The sequence below is a fragment of the Equus przewalskii genome, chromosome 9, assembly GCF_037783145.1.
Source record: "Equus przewalskii isolate Varuska chromosome 9, EquPr2, whole genome shotgun sequence".
In the NCBI taxonomy this organism is placed as follows: Eukaryota; Metazoa; Chordata; class Mammalia; order Perissodactyla; family Equidae; genus Equus; species Equus przewalskii.
This window is the reverse complement of record NC_091839.1, coordinates 16,617,894-16,633,319: the sequence shown is the minus strand read 5'-3', so window position 1 is coordinate 16,633,319 and position 15,426 is coordinate 16,617,894. Positions and strand designations below refer to the sequence as shown.

Sequence of the window (15,426 nt, the reverse complement as noted above, 5' to 3'; positions counted from 1 at the left end):
CGGGGAGCAGGCCCAGCTGCTCCCTCTTTCTTGCACTCTCCCAGTTCGGGCTCTAACCCAGGCGGCCCCCAGGCTGTTATACACCCTCCACAGCTTCAGGTCTAAACTAAGGGCCCAGGTGAAGCCGTGCCAGCTCTGTGGAGGCCTGGGCACGCACTCAGAGAAGGAAGGGCAGAACGGGGGAGGATCTGCAGACAGGCAGCTGGGTCGCGAGCATTCAAGCCCTTGCGCGTCAGAGCTGCTCTCCACACAGCGGGTAGTTATTTTATTAAACAAATGCCAAATAGCGCCCCCCCCAACCGAACCCTCCAGTGGCTTCTCACCTCCTCAGAGTCAAAGCCAAGGTCCCCACCACCAATGGTCCAGTCTCAGGAACTTTATACGCGCTCTTCTCTCCGTCTCAAAGGTTCTTCCCCAGGTAACAGCACAGCCCCCTCCCTCATTTCCTTCGGGTTCTCATCAAATGCCACTCTCCCCCAGCCCTCCATATTTAAAATGCTAACGCTCACCCCAGACACCGCACAGCCCACTGTCCTGCTTCACTTTTATCCTCTCGAGCACTAGTCACTAAGATTCTTTCTATTTTACTTATCGTCTGTCTCCCTCTAGAGTGCACTGTACGCCACCTGAGGGCAAGGAGTTTAGCTGTTCTGTCCAACACTGCATCAGCAGCATCCTGAAGCGTGCTGGCACACGGTCCATCAGGTGCTCAGCACCCACGCGCTGAATGAAGGAAGAAAGGGCAGAATCCTCCCGGCTCGAGGCCCTCCAGGCCCCTGGCACTCTGAAACCAGGCGGAGAACCAACACACAGAGGGCTGCTGATCTAAAGAGTGCGCGCAAACGGGGTGAAGAGGGCTCTGTGGACAAGCCTCCCCTGTAACCACAGAGAGGACCTAGACGGACAGGAAACAAGATCTCCACCCGTGAGGACTGAAGCTCTGAGCAGGGACTCCAAACTAACCCACGGAATAATCAGATGAGCAAGCAGCTGGCCCTGAAAATTGCACCACAAATCACAACAGCTCCCCCTTCTGAGTGTCCACCACGCGCGCCAGGCCAAGGAGCTTGTGTGCATGAGCTCTTCAATCCTCACAGCCCTAATAAGGTGGGTGTTGTCACAGCCGCATTTGACGGAGGAAGCACACGGCTCGGAGCTGTGGAGCAGCTGAGCTAAGAAAAGCAGCAGAGCTGGGATTTTCAACTAAGAGCCACTGGTTCCAAAGTCCATGCTTGACCCACCCGGCTACAGGGCCTCAGGAACTCAGACAGGGCAGCGAGGCACTGGGCTGCTCTTCCTGGAGGAGAAGCCTGGGCTGGACCTTGAAGGCGAGGGGCCTCTGCACAGGGGGAGGGGAACAGACCCAGGGGAAGCAGGGCTTGGCGAATGAGGGCTCCAGCAAGCTGAGGGGCCCGGCGCGAGTGGAAGATGCAACTTGGACAGTGTCGGTGACAGCAGCAGCAAACACTACCTGAGCGCTTACAGCCTGCCAGGTACTGTCATGAGGTCTTTAACATACTGAATCATCTCAGAGGCAAGTACTATCTTTATCCCCATTTTACAGTCAAGGAAACTGTCACAGAGAGGTTAAACATTTGTTCATAAGCAGCAGAGCAGAGATTTGAATCCAGGCAGTTAGTCTGGCTCCAGGTTCATCCTGTACAGATTACTCAGTAGCAAGAAAACAAGGGGAAAAAGGCAGCCGAAACATACCTAACATGTATGTGCACATGCGCACGGTCCCCACGGGGACAGGGCAAAAGTCCTCCCTCGGCTTCTCGGGGGGCCATCCCCCAGGTACTAATGACAGCTGCACTATGTCCCCAACCCATCTCCACCCCCGGCCTGCAGCTGCCCTGATGCGTTTGTTGCCAGGCTGTCTCCCAAAGGCCTCTGATCTAATGGCAAGCGATTCTCCCTAAAGATGCTCCCCTCAATTAGCGGTGAAATTTAAATCTGCCACGCAGAGGCACTCTGCTCATGCACCCAGGCAGCTGAGCTAAACCGGGAGGGAGGTCACGGCTAAGTGTTCTGTCAAAGGCCGTTCTTACAGACGGCTTCCACTCTGACCTGCAAACAAGCAGACAGGCTGATCTACAGCCTCGGCCGCAAGCCAGGGCCACAGGGCTGGCGCGCGCCCTCTGCGACACGGGGTAGGAGCCTTGCTTGCTTCCGGACTCTTCCCCGCCCTTCCTCGCCTCACAAACTGCCCGCAGTGCCGAATCTTTCCTTCTGGAGCCTCGCTGGTAGGGGTCAATAAGAACATCTACTTATCTATGTTACAAACAGCCAAAATTTCATCAGAGAGCAGTGCCCTACAAGTAAAAGATGGCCTGGCGAGGAAAACCACAGGGTTATCAGGATCTGTGCTAACCACAGTCTCAACTGGAAACCACAGGGAGAGCCCCAGCAAAGCAAAGAGCTACACCACAAGGTATTGGAAGAATGCAAGACTGTTCCAGCTAGGCACACTCTGCAGACGGGAAGGATGCAGCTGCTAAAAGACTGTGTGAGACAGCTCTGTGCACCCATGTATACCCCTGCCACGACCCCCATGTCCCTCAGCAGATACGGAACACAAAGTCGTAAACAGGCAGCAGAGAGCCCCCCACCACTTCAGCCCCCAGCCTCATGGATTATGCCCCTTCAGGGCTGGGATGGGCTTCAGGACATCTTTTAAACCACATGTTCAACACGCTCCAATTAATTATTAAAAACTGCCTCCCTCCTGGGTATATACTCGAAGCACGTGAGTACACACATATGCAACAAAATCCTTGTACACGAATGTTCACGGCAGCCCTATTCACAATAGCCCCAAACTGGAGGGTGCCCAAATGTCCACGAAGGGTAGAATGAATGAGCAAATTGGGGGTTATTCACATGACCGAACAGTCTACAGCAATGCGAGCGAATGATCTACAGTCAAACACAACCATGGCTGAACTTATGGATTCACTGCACATGAATCTCACAGACATAACAGCAAGCGCAAGAAGCCAGACCAAAACTGTGCGTTTGATAGGAGTCAATTTTTAAAGTACAAAAGCAGACAAAACTATTCTCTGATTGCTAGAAACCAGGATAGCGGTTTTCCCCACTAAGAGGTACGGGGTCGGCGAGAGGGGGCTGGTCACCTTCTGTTTCTCGGTCTGGGTACCGGTCACACAGACGTCTTCCCTTTGTGGCTATTCACTGAGCTGTGCTTAGGATGGGTGCGCTTTCTTAACGGATGCTATACTTCACGGAGAAGTCTTAAAAAACTGCCTACAGACATTGTGCAATCTCACCCTTCCTGTTCTGGGGAAATGTCCTGCCTGGATTTCCACAACCATAGCAAATCAGTGACAAGAGCCAGCAAAATAATGGCTAACGTCAACTGGGCGACTACTAAGAGCTAGGGATTTCATCCAATTCTCACCAATTCCCTTCTCGGGAGCTATTACTGTTGTGCTGGATCTGAAGGAACAGGAACACGCGGTTGAGAGCGCCCGTGCCTGCCTCGAGTGGGCCAGCTACTGCACAGGACAGTCAGGACTCCAAAGCTCACCGACACCCCCGGCCATCTGGACGGAAAGGGGTCGTGCCGTAAGTGTGGAAGCTGTAGTAGGCCCCTAAAAGCTTTTCTGTTTCATGGTACTTTTTTATAAAAGTCCAGGCTAGTTATCTTGTAAAATGTAACACATTCTAGAGTTGTCTGATTGTTTCCTCATGATACGATTCCGATTAAATATTTCTGGCAAGGAGGCACACGTTAGGTTCAACCGCTAGTGGGGGCGCCAGGTCTGATCACTTTAAGGTGGTACCCCCCAGAATTCTCACCATTAGGTACACTTCCCCTTTGTAATTAGTAATTAATGTGCTGGGTGATATTTTGAGACCATGTAAATACCAAGTTCCCTCAAACCCTTTCCGCAATGACTTTTTTTCATTCTTAAAAAGCAACTTACTGAGCATAATTCACATACAATAAACTGCATCCATTTGAAGAGTATAATTTGATAATTTTGAAACACGTATACATGAGTGAAATCATCTCTGCAGGCAAGACATGGAACATTCCCACCACCCCAAAAGTCTTCCCAGGCCCGTCGCAACCAATTCCTCTCGCCGCTCCCAGCTGCAGGCAACCGCGGATCCGCCTGCTGTCACAACAGACGGGCGTGCGTCTTCCAGAGCTGGAGATAAATGGATCAGGATGTCGGTCTCCGGGGCCGCTTCCCACGCTCAGCAGACAGTGACTGTGGGCTTTCACAGCGCGGCCGCGTGGAGTGGGTAGTCGGCCCCGGGGCCCAAGCGGCATTCCAGTGGGCGGATGGGCCAGTTTGCTCATCCACCTGTTCATGGACATCGGGTGGTCTCCAGTCTGGGGCTCTCATGAACAAAGCTGCTAGAAACAGCTGAGTACAAACCTTTGTGTGAACATGTTTTCATTTCCCTAGGGCAAATACCTACGAGTGGAATGGTAAGTATATTTAACTTTTTAATTAACTGCCAAAGAGTTTTTCCAAAGTGAGTCTATCCTTTTTCTTTTTTTTTGAGGAAGACTGTTGCTGAGCTAACATCTGTGCCCATCTTCCTCTATTTCGTGTGGGACGCCTCCACAGCACGGCTTGTCGAGAGGTGGTAGGTCTGCGCCTGTGACCCGAACCTGTGAACCCTGGGCAGCTAAAGCAGAGGGCATGAACCTGACCCCCACGTCACTGGGCTGGCCCCTAACTCTTTAATAAACTGCCAAAGAGTTTCCCAAAGACAGTCTCCCCTGTATGTCCCGGCAGCAGCATGTGAGGTTCCAACCGCTCCAGGTCTTCACTGGGTCTCGTCTGCCGTTTTACTCCCCAGGGACTTTACATCCAGTCATGTTCTTCACCTGAGTTCATTACGCTTTTGTGTGACTGTCTGTCTCACCCAGCCCTGGACATCACGGGGAGACTTCAGTTCAACACAGTTCCTGACAGATAGGAGGTGCTTAGTTAACATAAATATTCACTAAATATCTGGTGAACGAATGAAATCTGCCACACAAACACCCCCCAAAAAGAGAGTAAGCTAACTATTTTTAGACCTGTTAACAACTTATCAGGAAGTTTCTGTCCTTCGACAGCCAGCTGGTGCTGTCTCTGCATTTCCCCACACCCAGAGACGAGAGGTCCCACTTGGCCTGACTCTGCTGCCCATCAAGGAACCATGTCCCTGGAAGGCAAATAAAAAAGGCCCCTCCTGCACGACAGCCTGCAAAGTGCGGGCACTGAAAGCCCAAGGCAGGCTGTGTGGCTGCTCCAGGCCCTCTAGCAAAGGGCTCTGAAATCACCGTGACTTCCAGGGGCAGTCCTGTGCCCAGGGAGGCAGAGCCTGGGGCCTGCTACCAGGTTTTGTGCTGGATTCCTGCGGAGGGAGAGGGCAAGAGAATGTAAACGCTGCCGCCTTCTCGCAAGCCAGGCTAACTGTGGGCTGGATCAACACCGAGATCCACCGTGCAGTGATCGAAGACTGCGACGCGCGCGGGCCCCTCGTGGGACCGGCTCCCCGAACACCTGGACTCTGAGCAGTGCGATCACACAGCCCAGGGCCCAGCAATGCCTGCATCATAGCAAGCACTCAGTACACGGGTCAGGAATAGAAAGCGGCGAGAGGTAACTCGTGGCAAACCATCTTTGGCATTATTATTTTCAACAGCTGCCAGGGTTCCTTGACTACAGGGCGTTTTTCACTCTACGGGCACTCACGGAAACTAAGACGCACTCACAAAACCGTGGCCCACCAGTCCTTTACAGGGGATGGTCTGAATACATTATCATTCACGAGGCCCAAAGGAAACTGCTTCTCCCTGGGAACAGCTCGTTTTCTCCGCCCTCTGCGGCACCTGCTACAGGTGCTGGGGGCCGAGCACCTCTCAGTAAGCAAAGCAATTAAGAAAAGGACTGCTGGATGGGAGATGGTTTCTGCTACTGTCACCCTGCCCCCTCCCACTGCCGAGAGCAAAAGGTTAAAAGTCACAGAGAGAGGGAAGCAGGAGGTTTGGTCTCACTCATTATTCAAAGAAGTCATCCCCAGAGAATGCTCTTTTGAGTTAGGGGGCGGACAAGGGAGGCTGCGGGCCTGGGGAACACGCAATGCAGCAGAGCCCAGCTGAGCAGGGCCCTTGGCATCCAGCCCTGGGACGCTGGGCTTCCGGGAGGCGGCGGGCTGGCCCGTGGAAGCTCCCTCGGGCGTTTCTATGCCATAAGGATACCTCCCCCAGCTGTGGGAGCGAAGCCTTCACTCAAAACGGGCCGAGAAGCCGGACTGAAATCCTTAGTTTTGTGAGCACACTGCGGTGTAAGGGCCGTGCACTCATCCCGGAAAATTATCAGGAGGACTGAGCAGGCTCCGCCAGGGAGCCCTCACCCTGACTCCAGCCAGACACTCTGGACAGAGCGGACTATTCCGAGCCCTGCCACGCGTCGGACAGCACAAATTACTCGGCCGCCGTCTCGGTCACGCAGGACTCCACTGCTGTCCAAGGGAGGCAGTGACTCCACCGCCACGACCCCTTTTCTACATGAAGGAAAACTGGAAGCAAAAGACGTCCTGGCCAGAAATGCAAGTCAGTCCAAAGCCCAGCGCCCCCTCCTTGGCGACCCCAGAGCAGCTGTGGGAGGGACCGGGGCTGGAAGAGCGGGAAGCTGACCCCCTCTAGCCAGCGAGCAGAGGTCGCTCCGGCCGGCCTGGGCTGAGGGCGCCTGCATGGCCATGCGAAGGCGCAGGGAGAGACAGGTGGGACTGAACCAATCTCACCCACGACGCCGGGAGCGGAACCAAGACCGTGGGCGGGCAGCGCCGGCAGTCCTGGCGACCCAGAGCAGAAGCAGGGAAGTTTGAGGCGAGAAGGCACGGTCCTCTCCCCGTGACCTGTGTTTAGGAGGAGCTGGCGAGTCGCTCTCGAACTACGGGGAGGGATGCAGCAGGCCCCTCCGGAAGGTGGAGCGGGCTGCAGACAAAGCCCCTCTCCCTGTGCCCCCAGAGCCTCTCCTCGGACGCACTCTTGCCACCCTCTCAGGTCAACGGGTACAATGCAGTTAGCCTGCAGATGGAATTCAAAACACGATGCCCAAGGTATATAGAGCGTTAGATTAAAACAAACAGAAACCAAGCTGCCGAACAGCGTGCACACGCTCCCACGCTGTCTAACATCCCAGGGGTAGTATCAGCAGACACCACAGTCACAGCCCACCTACTAAGCAGACGATGGGGGATGGGGTCATGAGGGACTGTCACGTTCTGCGCTGTATCTTCATAACACCTATCTGTACTTATAATGACTACATTTTTCTACAGTGAGCAAGTATATTACTCTTGTAATTAGAAAAAATATTTGCAAGGTCACGAGATGGTTCAAGTTGTCCCAGTTCCTAACGGTCACGCCAGCCCCTCTCCACTGCGCAGTTTTGGGTTGGTTGGTTAGTTTTCTACACTGCCGCTGGCTGTGACACTGGCTGCCAAGTGGCAGGTGGGGCGTGAAAGGAGAGGGGTGCTGGGTTTCTTTCCCATCACGGCTGGCAGGAGAGTGAACTCCCAACTCTGCCCTTGAAAGTGATGACGCACTATTTTACGTACCTGCCAGGACAAGCAAGTGCTGAGGTGTATGAGACAGACACCAACACAGGGCCACAATGACCTTTGACTCTGAACTGCTTGGGGCAGGGCTGGCACACATTTCATTTGGAGTATCACCTCCAACTGGCTAGATGTGACTGCCTGGACCACCACGTGGAAACTGGGGCCATGTGGCAATTTCTGCCACGAGCAAGAGACAGGAGATGGGATGGGGGTCAGGTGGGGCTTTCCTTAAGAACAGTGCAAGTTCAGTAAGAGTTAGTCAGACCTGGAAAAAACCCTAATCCATAATTCCTCCAATCACTGAATCAAGTCTTAGCCCCTACGCCCGATGCACAGCCGTGCTCTGTCCAGGGACGGAGGCAGCAATCCCGCCACCCTGTCCACCATGTCACAGTCCCAACCTCTGCTCAGACAGGAGCCATAGGATGAGGCAGCCACGGGCGGTGTCAGGAGTGGGCTGAGGATGACGGACCGGGACAGAAGCAGACCACACAGGGGACATTCTACAAGACAACCGTCTAGACTTCAAAAAAGGTCATCATTAAAATAATTTTTTAAAAAAGGCAGAGCGCTCTGTTCTGGACTGAAGGGGCTGACGGAGGCAATACCCAAACGCACTGTGAATACTGATGGGGTCCGGGAAGAAAAACTCAGCTGCGAGAGGCTCAGTTTTAAGTCAACTGAGTAAATTTAAACATAGGCGGTATGTGAAATACTACTGGATTAATGCTAATGTTCCGAAAAGTGATAATGTTACTGCAGTTATGGCGTAGAAAGTCCTTAGGGATATATGCTGAGATTTTCCGGCGCGAAGTGACACGGCGTCTGCATTCAAAGGCTTTAACAATAATAAAAATTAGGGGAAGAAAGGGCAAATGTGGCAAAATGTCAATCACTGGTGCATACGGGGTGATCACTGCACTACGCTTTCAACTTTTCAATGGGTTTTACCATTTACAAATTTAAAACATGGGGAGAAAAGAAAAAGTCCCAGATATTTACTGAACGGTCAAGCCCAACCAGCCAGAGGGAGGAGAAGGAACGCGGGAGGAGCGAGGCCTCAGCGGCCCTGAGCTCAGAGTGCACGGCGCCGCGCTCAGGGCCTTCCTCGCGAGGCTCCCAGGCCCCCCGAGCAGCCCTAGCACGACATCCCGTCATCACCCTCGGTCTACAGATGAGCCAACGACAGAAGGAAGACTCCACCCCGGTCCATGCGCAGACCTGAAGCTGTCATCACCACACTCAAGCGCCTCTCCGAGCTCATCTGCTCCCTAAGCATAGGAGGAAAGAACAGCTCAATACCCTGATACAGCCGTCCAATGGAACAGCATGCAGCAACTGAACGTCACCTTTTCACAGAGCGTTTGATGACAGGGGAACAGGCTCACAAAACAATCTCTGCTTTAAAAAGTAGTGGTTCTCAGGGCTGGCCCGGTGGCGCAGCGGTTAAGTTTGCATGTTGCAGTTTGGCGGCCTGGGGTTCGCCGGTTTGGATCTCGGGTGCGGACATGGCACCGATTGGCAAGCCATGCTGTGGTAAGCATCCCACATAGAAAGTAGAGGAAGATGGGCACGGATGTTAGCTCAGGGCCAGTCTTCCTCAGCAAAAAGAGGAGGATTGGCAGCAGTTAGCTCAGGGCTAATCTTCCTCAAAAAAAAAAAAGTAGTGTTTCTCAAAAACTAGCCCTCCAACATAACTTTTGGTTACTGAATTCTTTTTTTGAAGGAAAACGAGAGTAGGTAAGCTGGTGAACTCAGGGCTCTTTTGCGTCATCTAAGTGAGTTATGCTCAAAAAGTTTTGAGAACTATCATACCACACAGTCTGAATTACGTAAAAGTAAAAACCTATACACATACGCAGAGAAATAGTCTCAAACCAAAAACAGTGGTTTTCACTAAGTGGAAGATCAATGAGTTTTTAAATTCTTTTTCAGTTTTTGCCTTTTGCTGAATTTTTACAGTGGACATGCTTTCATTTTATAAAGAGGAAAAAAAGTCCTCTTAGGAAACAGATCACACAAAGACATCCCCAGCACACACACTAAGCTCACGGATACCAGAGTTAATTGTTTTCCTGAAATTCTATACAAGTACAAACTAATGCCAACTAAGGGAAGTAGATGACCAAAATTTAAAAGCACAAAGAAGCAGCAGCAAACAATGGCAGTGAGGTACTCCAGGCTGAAAACCACTCGTCCACTCGACAGTTACCGTCCACTGTGGCCAGGCTCCCGGGCACCAGGAAAACAGAGACTCATGTCTCAGGAAGTTGAAATGTGCTGAGAAGAACTGCCACAGAGACCACATGAAAAGTGCTCCCGGGGGCGGGGAGGTCCTGAGGAATGAGGACAAGTTCCGGAGGCAAGGAGGAATGTGGGACACATTTCAAATCACACGAAGGGCACACGCAAAGCAGAGGAATATAAAGAAATGCTGCTGGGTCCATGTCCTTCTAACACACTGTTTGTATTCTTGTCAAACAGTTGTAAAATTAATGCCTGCAGAAGCGGGGAGAAAAGGAAGGATGAAGGAGGGAGGGAAAGGCGCAGGCGCGGAGGGAGGCAGGCAGACAGGCACAGCGTCACAGCGCTGCGTGCGGGAGGAGGAGTCAAGTGTGTGGCCGCATCTGGCAGGCACTGAGGAAGCAAGCAGAGGTTTTTAGTAGAGGAGCTGCCACCAGTCAGGATGGCCTGAGGCGGGCGACAGTGGGGCAGCAGAGAGGCGGTGGAGGGCACAGAGCCAAGAGACGACGTCAAAGAGCCAGATATGGGAACTGATGAGAAGAGTGGAGAGGACACTGACACTCCGACCATTTTGGTGGCAGCGTGGACAGTGGCGGTCTAACAGGGCTTTAAGACAAAGAGGGCTTGGGAGTGGCTAGTGGTGGACTAGGGGCGGGGCTGAAGAGGTCTTCACACTAGAAGGATGCATGAGTAAAAGGCAAAGAGAGGTACAACTGTGTCACTGGCTGTAAAAAAAGCTAATACGTCCACAGTGTAAGAAGCAAGGTGGGTGGGGTAGGTCAAGGCCACTGCCATGCTCAGCTAGAGGGAGGGCGGCTGACATTCAAGCGCCTGGTGCTACACAGGCAAGTCTCTTGAGGCGGCCGTTCACAAAGGCTCCCCCTGGGAAGAGAAAGCTCGCCCTGACAGGGGAACCCCAACTAAGAAACGCTGAAGGAAGGAGAGTTAGAAAAACTCCTTGCCATTGTCTCACGCAAGAATCATGAATGGATGCTGAGTCTAGGGGCGAAGCACGAGGAGAAACCAGCTACTTACAGCCTCAAAGCATCTCCCCACAGAACAGGTGCTTCCCCGAAGGGGAAAGAGCAGCTTCTGGGGGAGAAGCAGGGCAGCACCGAGACCTTAGCCAAGGGATCGAAGCTGACATCTCCAGCGATGGACAAACCGACATCACGTGCCACCTGGTGTGAGGCACCGAGCGGGACACAGCATCACGTCCTCCCTGTTTCTGCCAAAAGTGCAAATAGGAATTGAATCATGAGGAAACATCAAAAAAACCTCACATTGAAGAATATCCTACAAAATAACCGATCTCTATCCTTTCAAACTATCAAGGCCATGAAAACCAGACTGAAATGTTCGAGATTAAAGGAGACTAAAGAGACTCGACAACTAATGCAGCAAGTGGTCCAAGCTTAGCTTCTGCCCAAAAAACGTTTGTCTTTTGCTATAAAGCATGTTAACGACAAGTGATGAAATGACGACGTCTACGGATGCGACAGGTCAGCACGGGGCCCACGTGAAGGCCCTAGCTTCGATGAGCGCGTGGTGGCTCCGTAAGAGCGCGTCTCTAGGAAATACCCACTGAGTATTTACAAGTAAAGGTGCATCACATCTGCAACTTTCAAACCTTTCAGAAAAAAGACACAAACGGACAGAAAGAACCATACAGGGAATGCGGGTAAAATGTTAACATTTAGGAAACCTGGGAATTTTTGTAACTTTCAGTTGGTTACAACTTATAATCTCTGTAACTTTTCTATAAATCTGAAATAATTTCAAAATAAAAAGTTCAGGAAAAAAGTGTTCCCCCCTCCCCCCAAATGACACAGCCTCTCTGAAGTGCTGGGCAGACAAGGAGGACAGGCTGCCATCACTCACGGTGAGTCTCTGAGCGGACGCTCTCCTCGCCCAAAGGAGAGGTGCCAGGAAGACACGGACAGAAAGCCAGGGTCCAAAAGATGGGCTCTGGGGCCACTGGACCAAACAAGGCTGCAGAAGCGCTATGACGACGCAAAGCGCTCGCTGTGGTTCAGCCCGGTGTGCTGCAGAGAAACCCCGGCAATAACGGCAGCCTCGGTGGGCTTCCCCAGAACCCTAGCTCCCGTGCTCTGGCGCCTCCTCAGTAAGCATTAACGCCTTCCCTCAGCACAGCGCGATGCTGCGGAACTCATCAGCAGGGCCTGTCCACACCGCACGACACTTCTCATCATCACAGACGACTCTGGATCAGGAAGAACATGCAGGAAAGCTAGAGTCCCGACCTCGGCTACCTCAGTTTCAAATTAGCCTAAGCCTATATTCTTCCATATTCTTGAGCTCAGCCACTAATGCTCAAGACTCCACAGAACCATGCGCCCGCTGCACCATCTTCTCCTCAAAACCCGTCAGCCTTCACAGCATCCAGGAGAAAATCAAGGGAAACGACGGCATGAAACTGGAAGCTCCAGGAGTTTCCACAGAGAGGCCCAAGAGACACGTCATGGGAACTCTAAATGAATGAAATAAATGTTTTTAACATAAGTAAAAATTTTGTCACTTCCAGAAAACTGTGGAAAATTTTGAGACAGCTGGCCTTTGTGATCCCACCATGTTGTCAGAGGAGCTGAAGTGCAGCTGCTTGACCAGAAGACATCCAAGCATCCTAGCTGGTTTTTTACCTCAGGAAAAATTCTATCAACACATAAATCTCAGGCACCTGATCACTGGCCAGGGGCTCTAACAGTCACAATTACTCATTCATTTCACTAAACCAAAACGTATCAGCATTTGTGTCCAGTACAGTGCTAAGGACCCGATGATAAATGAAACCCGTTCCCTGGCCTCCAGGAGCTGACAGATCTGTAGGGGACACAGACAAACAGGCTGCATGCTGTGACAGAGAGCTGAGGGGCACAGAGAAGGTACTAGACCAGCCCCAAGGGCAGTCCTGAGAACAGGATTGCTCCCGCACTCTGAAAGCTCTGATAATCCCACACGACAGCCTCAGACCACGTGAAGATGGAGGATCCAGGAGCCTGGCAGCTGTTGGGACTGCTCAGCTCCTTCTCAGAGCGCGTCTCACACCAAATGAGAGCTGATTCCAGAATCTCCAGACGGCTTAGCCCTCTAGAAAGCGTCCTGGAGACAGCGAAAGCTGTGATGGGCTCTCAGGGAGCACTCTTACCTGTGGCTTCAATGTACTCAATGCATCTCTCAATAAACACAGGGATCGGCTTCTCCGGAGTCACGACGGTTGTTAAGGGCACCCCAAAATAGTTACTCTCCCAGGTTGCCTTTGTGATGGATGGCTGGGGTTTGGGCTTTGGTTTCTGTCCAGGAAGAGAAAAGAAAGCACAAAAACAAAGTGAGTCTCAACACGCACTTAAACATCCCTCCGTAAGGCTTCCAGAGGAGAACTCACAATGGTGTGGAAACTACTGGGAAGATTCCAAGCAGGATAAGGGGACTCACTTGCTCATCTCACTAATTTTGTATTTTCTAGCCTCCAAATATCACACAAGATGCTGGCCAGCCGCCATACAGTCACACCTTGAGTGTGAGGCTGCATTATCAGAACAAAGGTGCTTATCCAAAGCGGGCCATGTTTACTTCCTAACAATGAGGTGGCGACCCACATCCTTTATCAGGGCACTGGAGGCAACAGGAAGTTTTCCAAGCATCCCATACGAACAATAGATGTCATACACTCAAAGATGGCTCAATCTTAAACAAGATAAAAGATGGAATTGACAACTAATAATTTCCACTTTGCAGAAAAGAGATAGGGCATGCGTTCTGCCCGGGGTAAAAGCCCCAAGTGAGGAGTCCCTTTGACACATTAGCCTGGGGTTAATTCCCAATGGCTTCCGCATTAGGAAAGAGTAAAACCAGGTCCTCACCCGCCGACAACTACGATGTCTCTTCTATCTCCTCTTTCCCAGCAGTCCCCTTCCTCATGTGGTAGGAGCAGCAGCAGCAACTGCTTGAGAGCGTACTATGCACCACGCAAGTCCCAAATATTCTTTCCTTTAAACCTCACGACATTCCATTTTACCAAGGCAAAATGGCTCACATGCCGAAATGACACAACTAGTAAGCGACAGTGGCAGGACTGAAGCCCAGGAGGGCCTGAGGTCTGCAAAGCCCGTGCTCATAAATATTATTGAGATATCCAAAGCTATTCAATCCTCTTATTTTGAAGCTCACATGAGGAAAAAATGCTCTAAACAAATGTTAAATTTCCTAAAGCCACAGAAATGCACTGAAATTTTGCCCTTTTGTTAAAAAATCTTCTAAAGGGGCTGACCCCGTGGCTGAGTGGTTAAGTTCGCGCACTCCACTGCAGGCGGCCCAGCATTTCATTGGTTCGAATCCTGGGCGCGGACATGGCACTGCTCATCAAGCCACGCTGAGGCGGCGTCCCACATGCCACAACTAGAAGGACCGACAACAAAGAATATACAACTATGTACCGGGGCGCTTTGGGGAGAAAAAGGAAAAAAATAAAATCTAAAAAAAAAAAAAACTTCTGAAGAGGAGGATAACCAAATAGGATCAAGGTAAATGGAGCCAGGTGTACCTCCAGCAATCCGGTTTCATTTCCAAGTTAACAGACCAAGTCAGAACGGCAGGTTTACTTACAAACGTACACAACCTATACACTTAAAAGTGCTTAGAGATCCTTGCACAAAATCCACTGAAGGGGACAACTAACTAACTTCTAAGTCAGGGTCAACCATCCCCTCTCCTGATCCTGTCCATGCTCATTCCTTTCGGTACCCTGTTTATGTGGGAACAAATCACTTCCTGTTTAGTCTGAGATTCTGAGGACTTCCTGTGCAAACAAGTGGCAAAAAAAAGGACAGCTGAGAATCAAGCGCACATGAAAGAAGGACGAAGCCCACTTCGGGGCTGCTGGCTCACGTTACCTGAAATGACAACCCAAAGGCAAAGACAATGCAGTCTCCGTGCAGCCTGCCACCTGATTCAGCGTGGAGGCCTGTAACCCAAGGTGACTGGACCCAGAGCAGCCCCAGGCACGCCCCCGAACCCGCCCCGCCCCTCGGCGACATGCCTCTCCTCCTCAGTAAGCCGGTGACACAGCCTCGCAGCCTCTGAGGCTGCAGGGGCAGCTGCCGCTATCTCCCCTTACGGGCTGCCCGAGTGAGGCAGACAGATCTGACTTCAGACTTCTTACCAAAGGAGTAAGGAAAAGCAAATGGGTGACTTATGATGCATCTTTACACGAAATAATGTAACCAATCTAGGCTCTCTCCCTACCGCCTTCTACTTACATGAAGTACAACAAAGAATTTAAGCTTTGAAATCTAAGACGTGGGTTTGAATCCTGACGGACAAGCTCTGTGGCTCTGGCCAAGTGACTTCACGGCCTGGGGACAGCACCCTCCTCCTAAGGTGGCTGTGAGGGTGCAATGATACGGCGTACGGGAAGGAGCTCAGTGCCCAGCATACAGCAGTCGCCCTTACTAATGCGAGCTCTTCCTATGGAAACGTGGACAGAGAGGGCCTGGGTGCGCCTCCTGCACACACTGTCGCCAAGCAGACAATGAGTCAGGGACTGCCCTCCCTTAACAAGGCCAC

The 15,426-nt window shown here is 51.7% G+C and overlaps 1 protein-coding gene across 3 annotated transcripts in view; it reads right to left on the bottom strand.

Annotated features, from left to right (window-relative positions):
- Nucleotides 1-15,426, bottom strand: part of ARHGAP35 (Rho GTPase activating protein 35) — a 111,059-nt gene that overhangs the window by 43,761 nt on the left and 51,872 nt on the right. For all 3 annotated transcript variants that reach the window (XM_070633056.1, XM_070633057.1, XM_070633058.1), the window contains exon 3: nucleotides 13,010-13,154. In XM_070633056.1, the coding sequence (XP_070489157.1) occupies nucleotides 13,010-13,154 (145 nt within the window). The remainder of the gene's footprint in view (nucleotides 1-13,009; nucleotides 13,155-15,426) is intronic.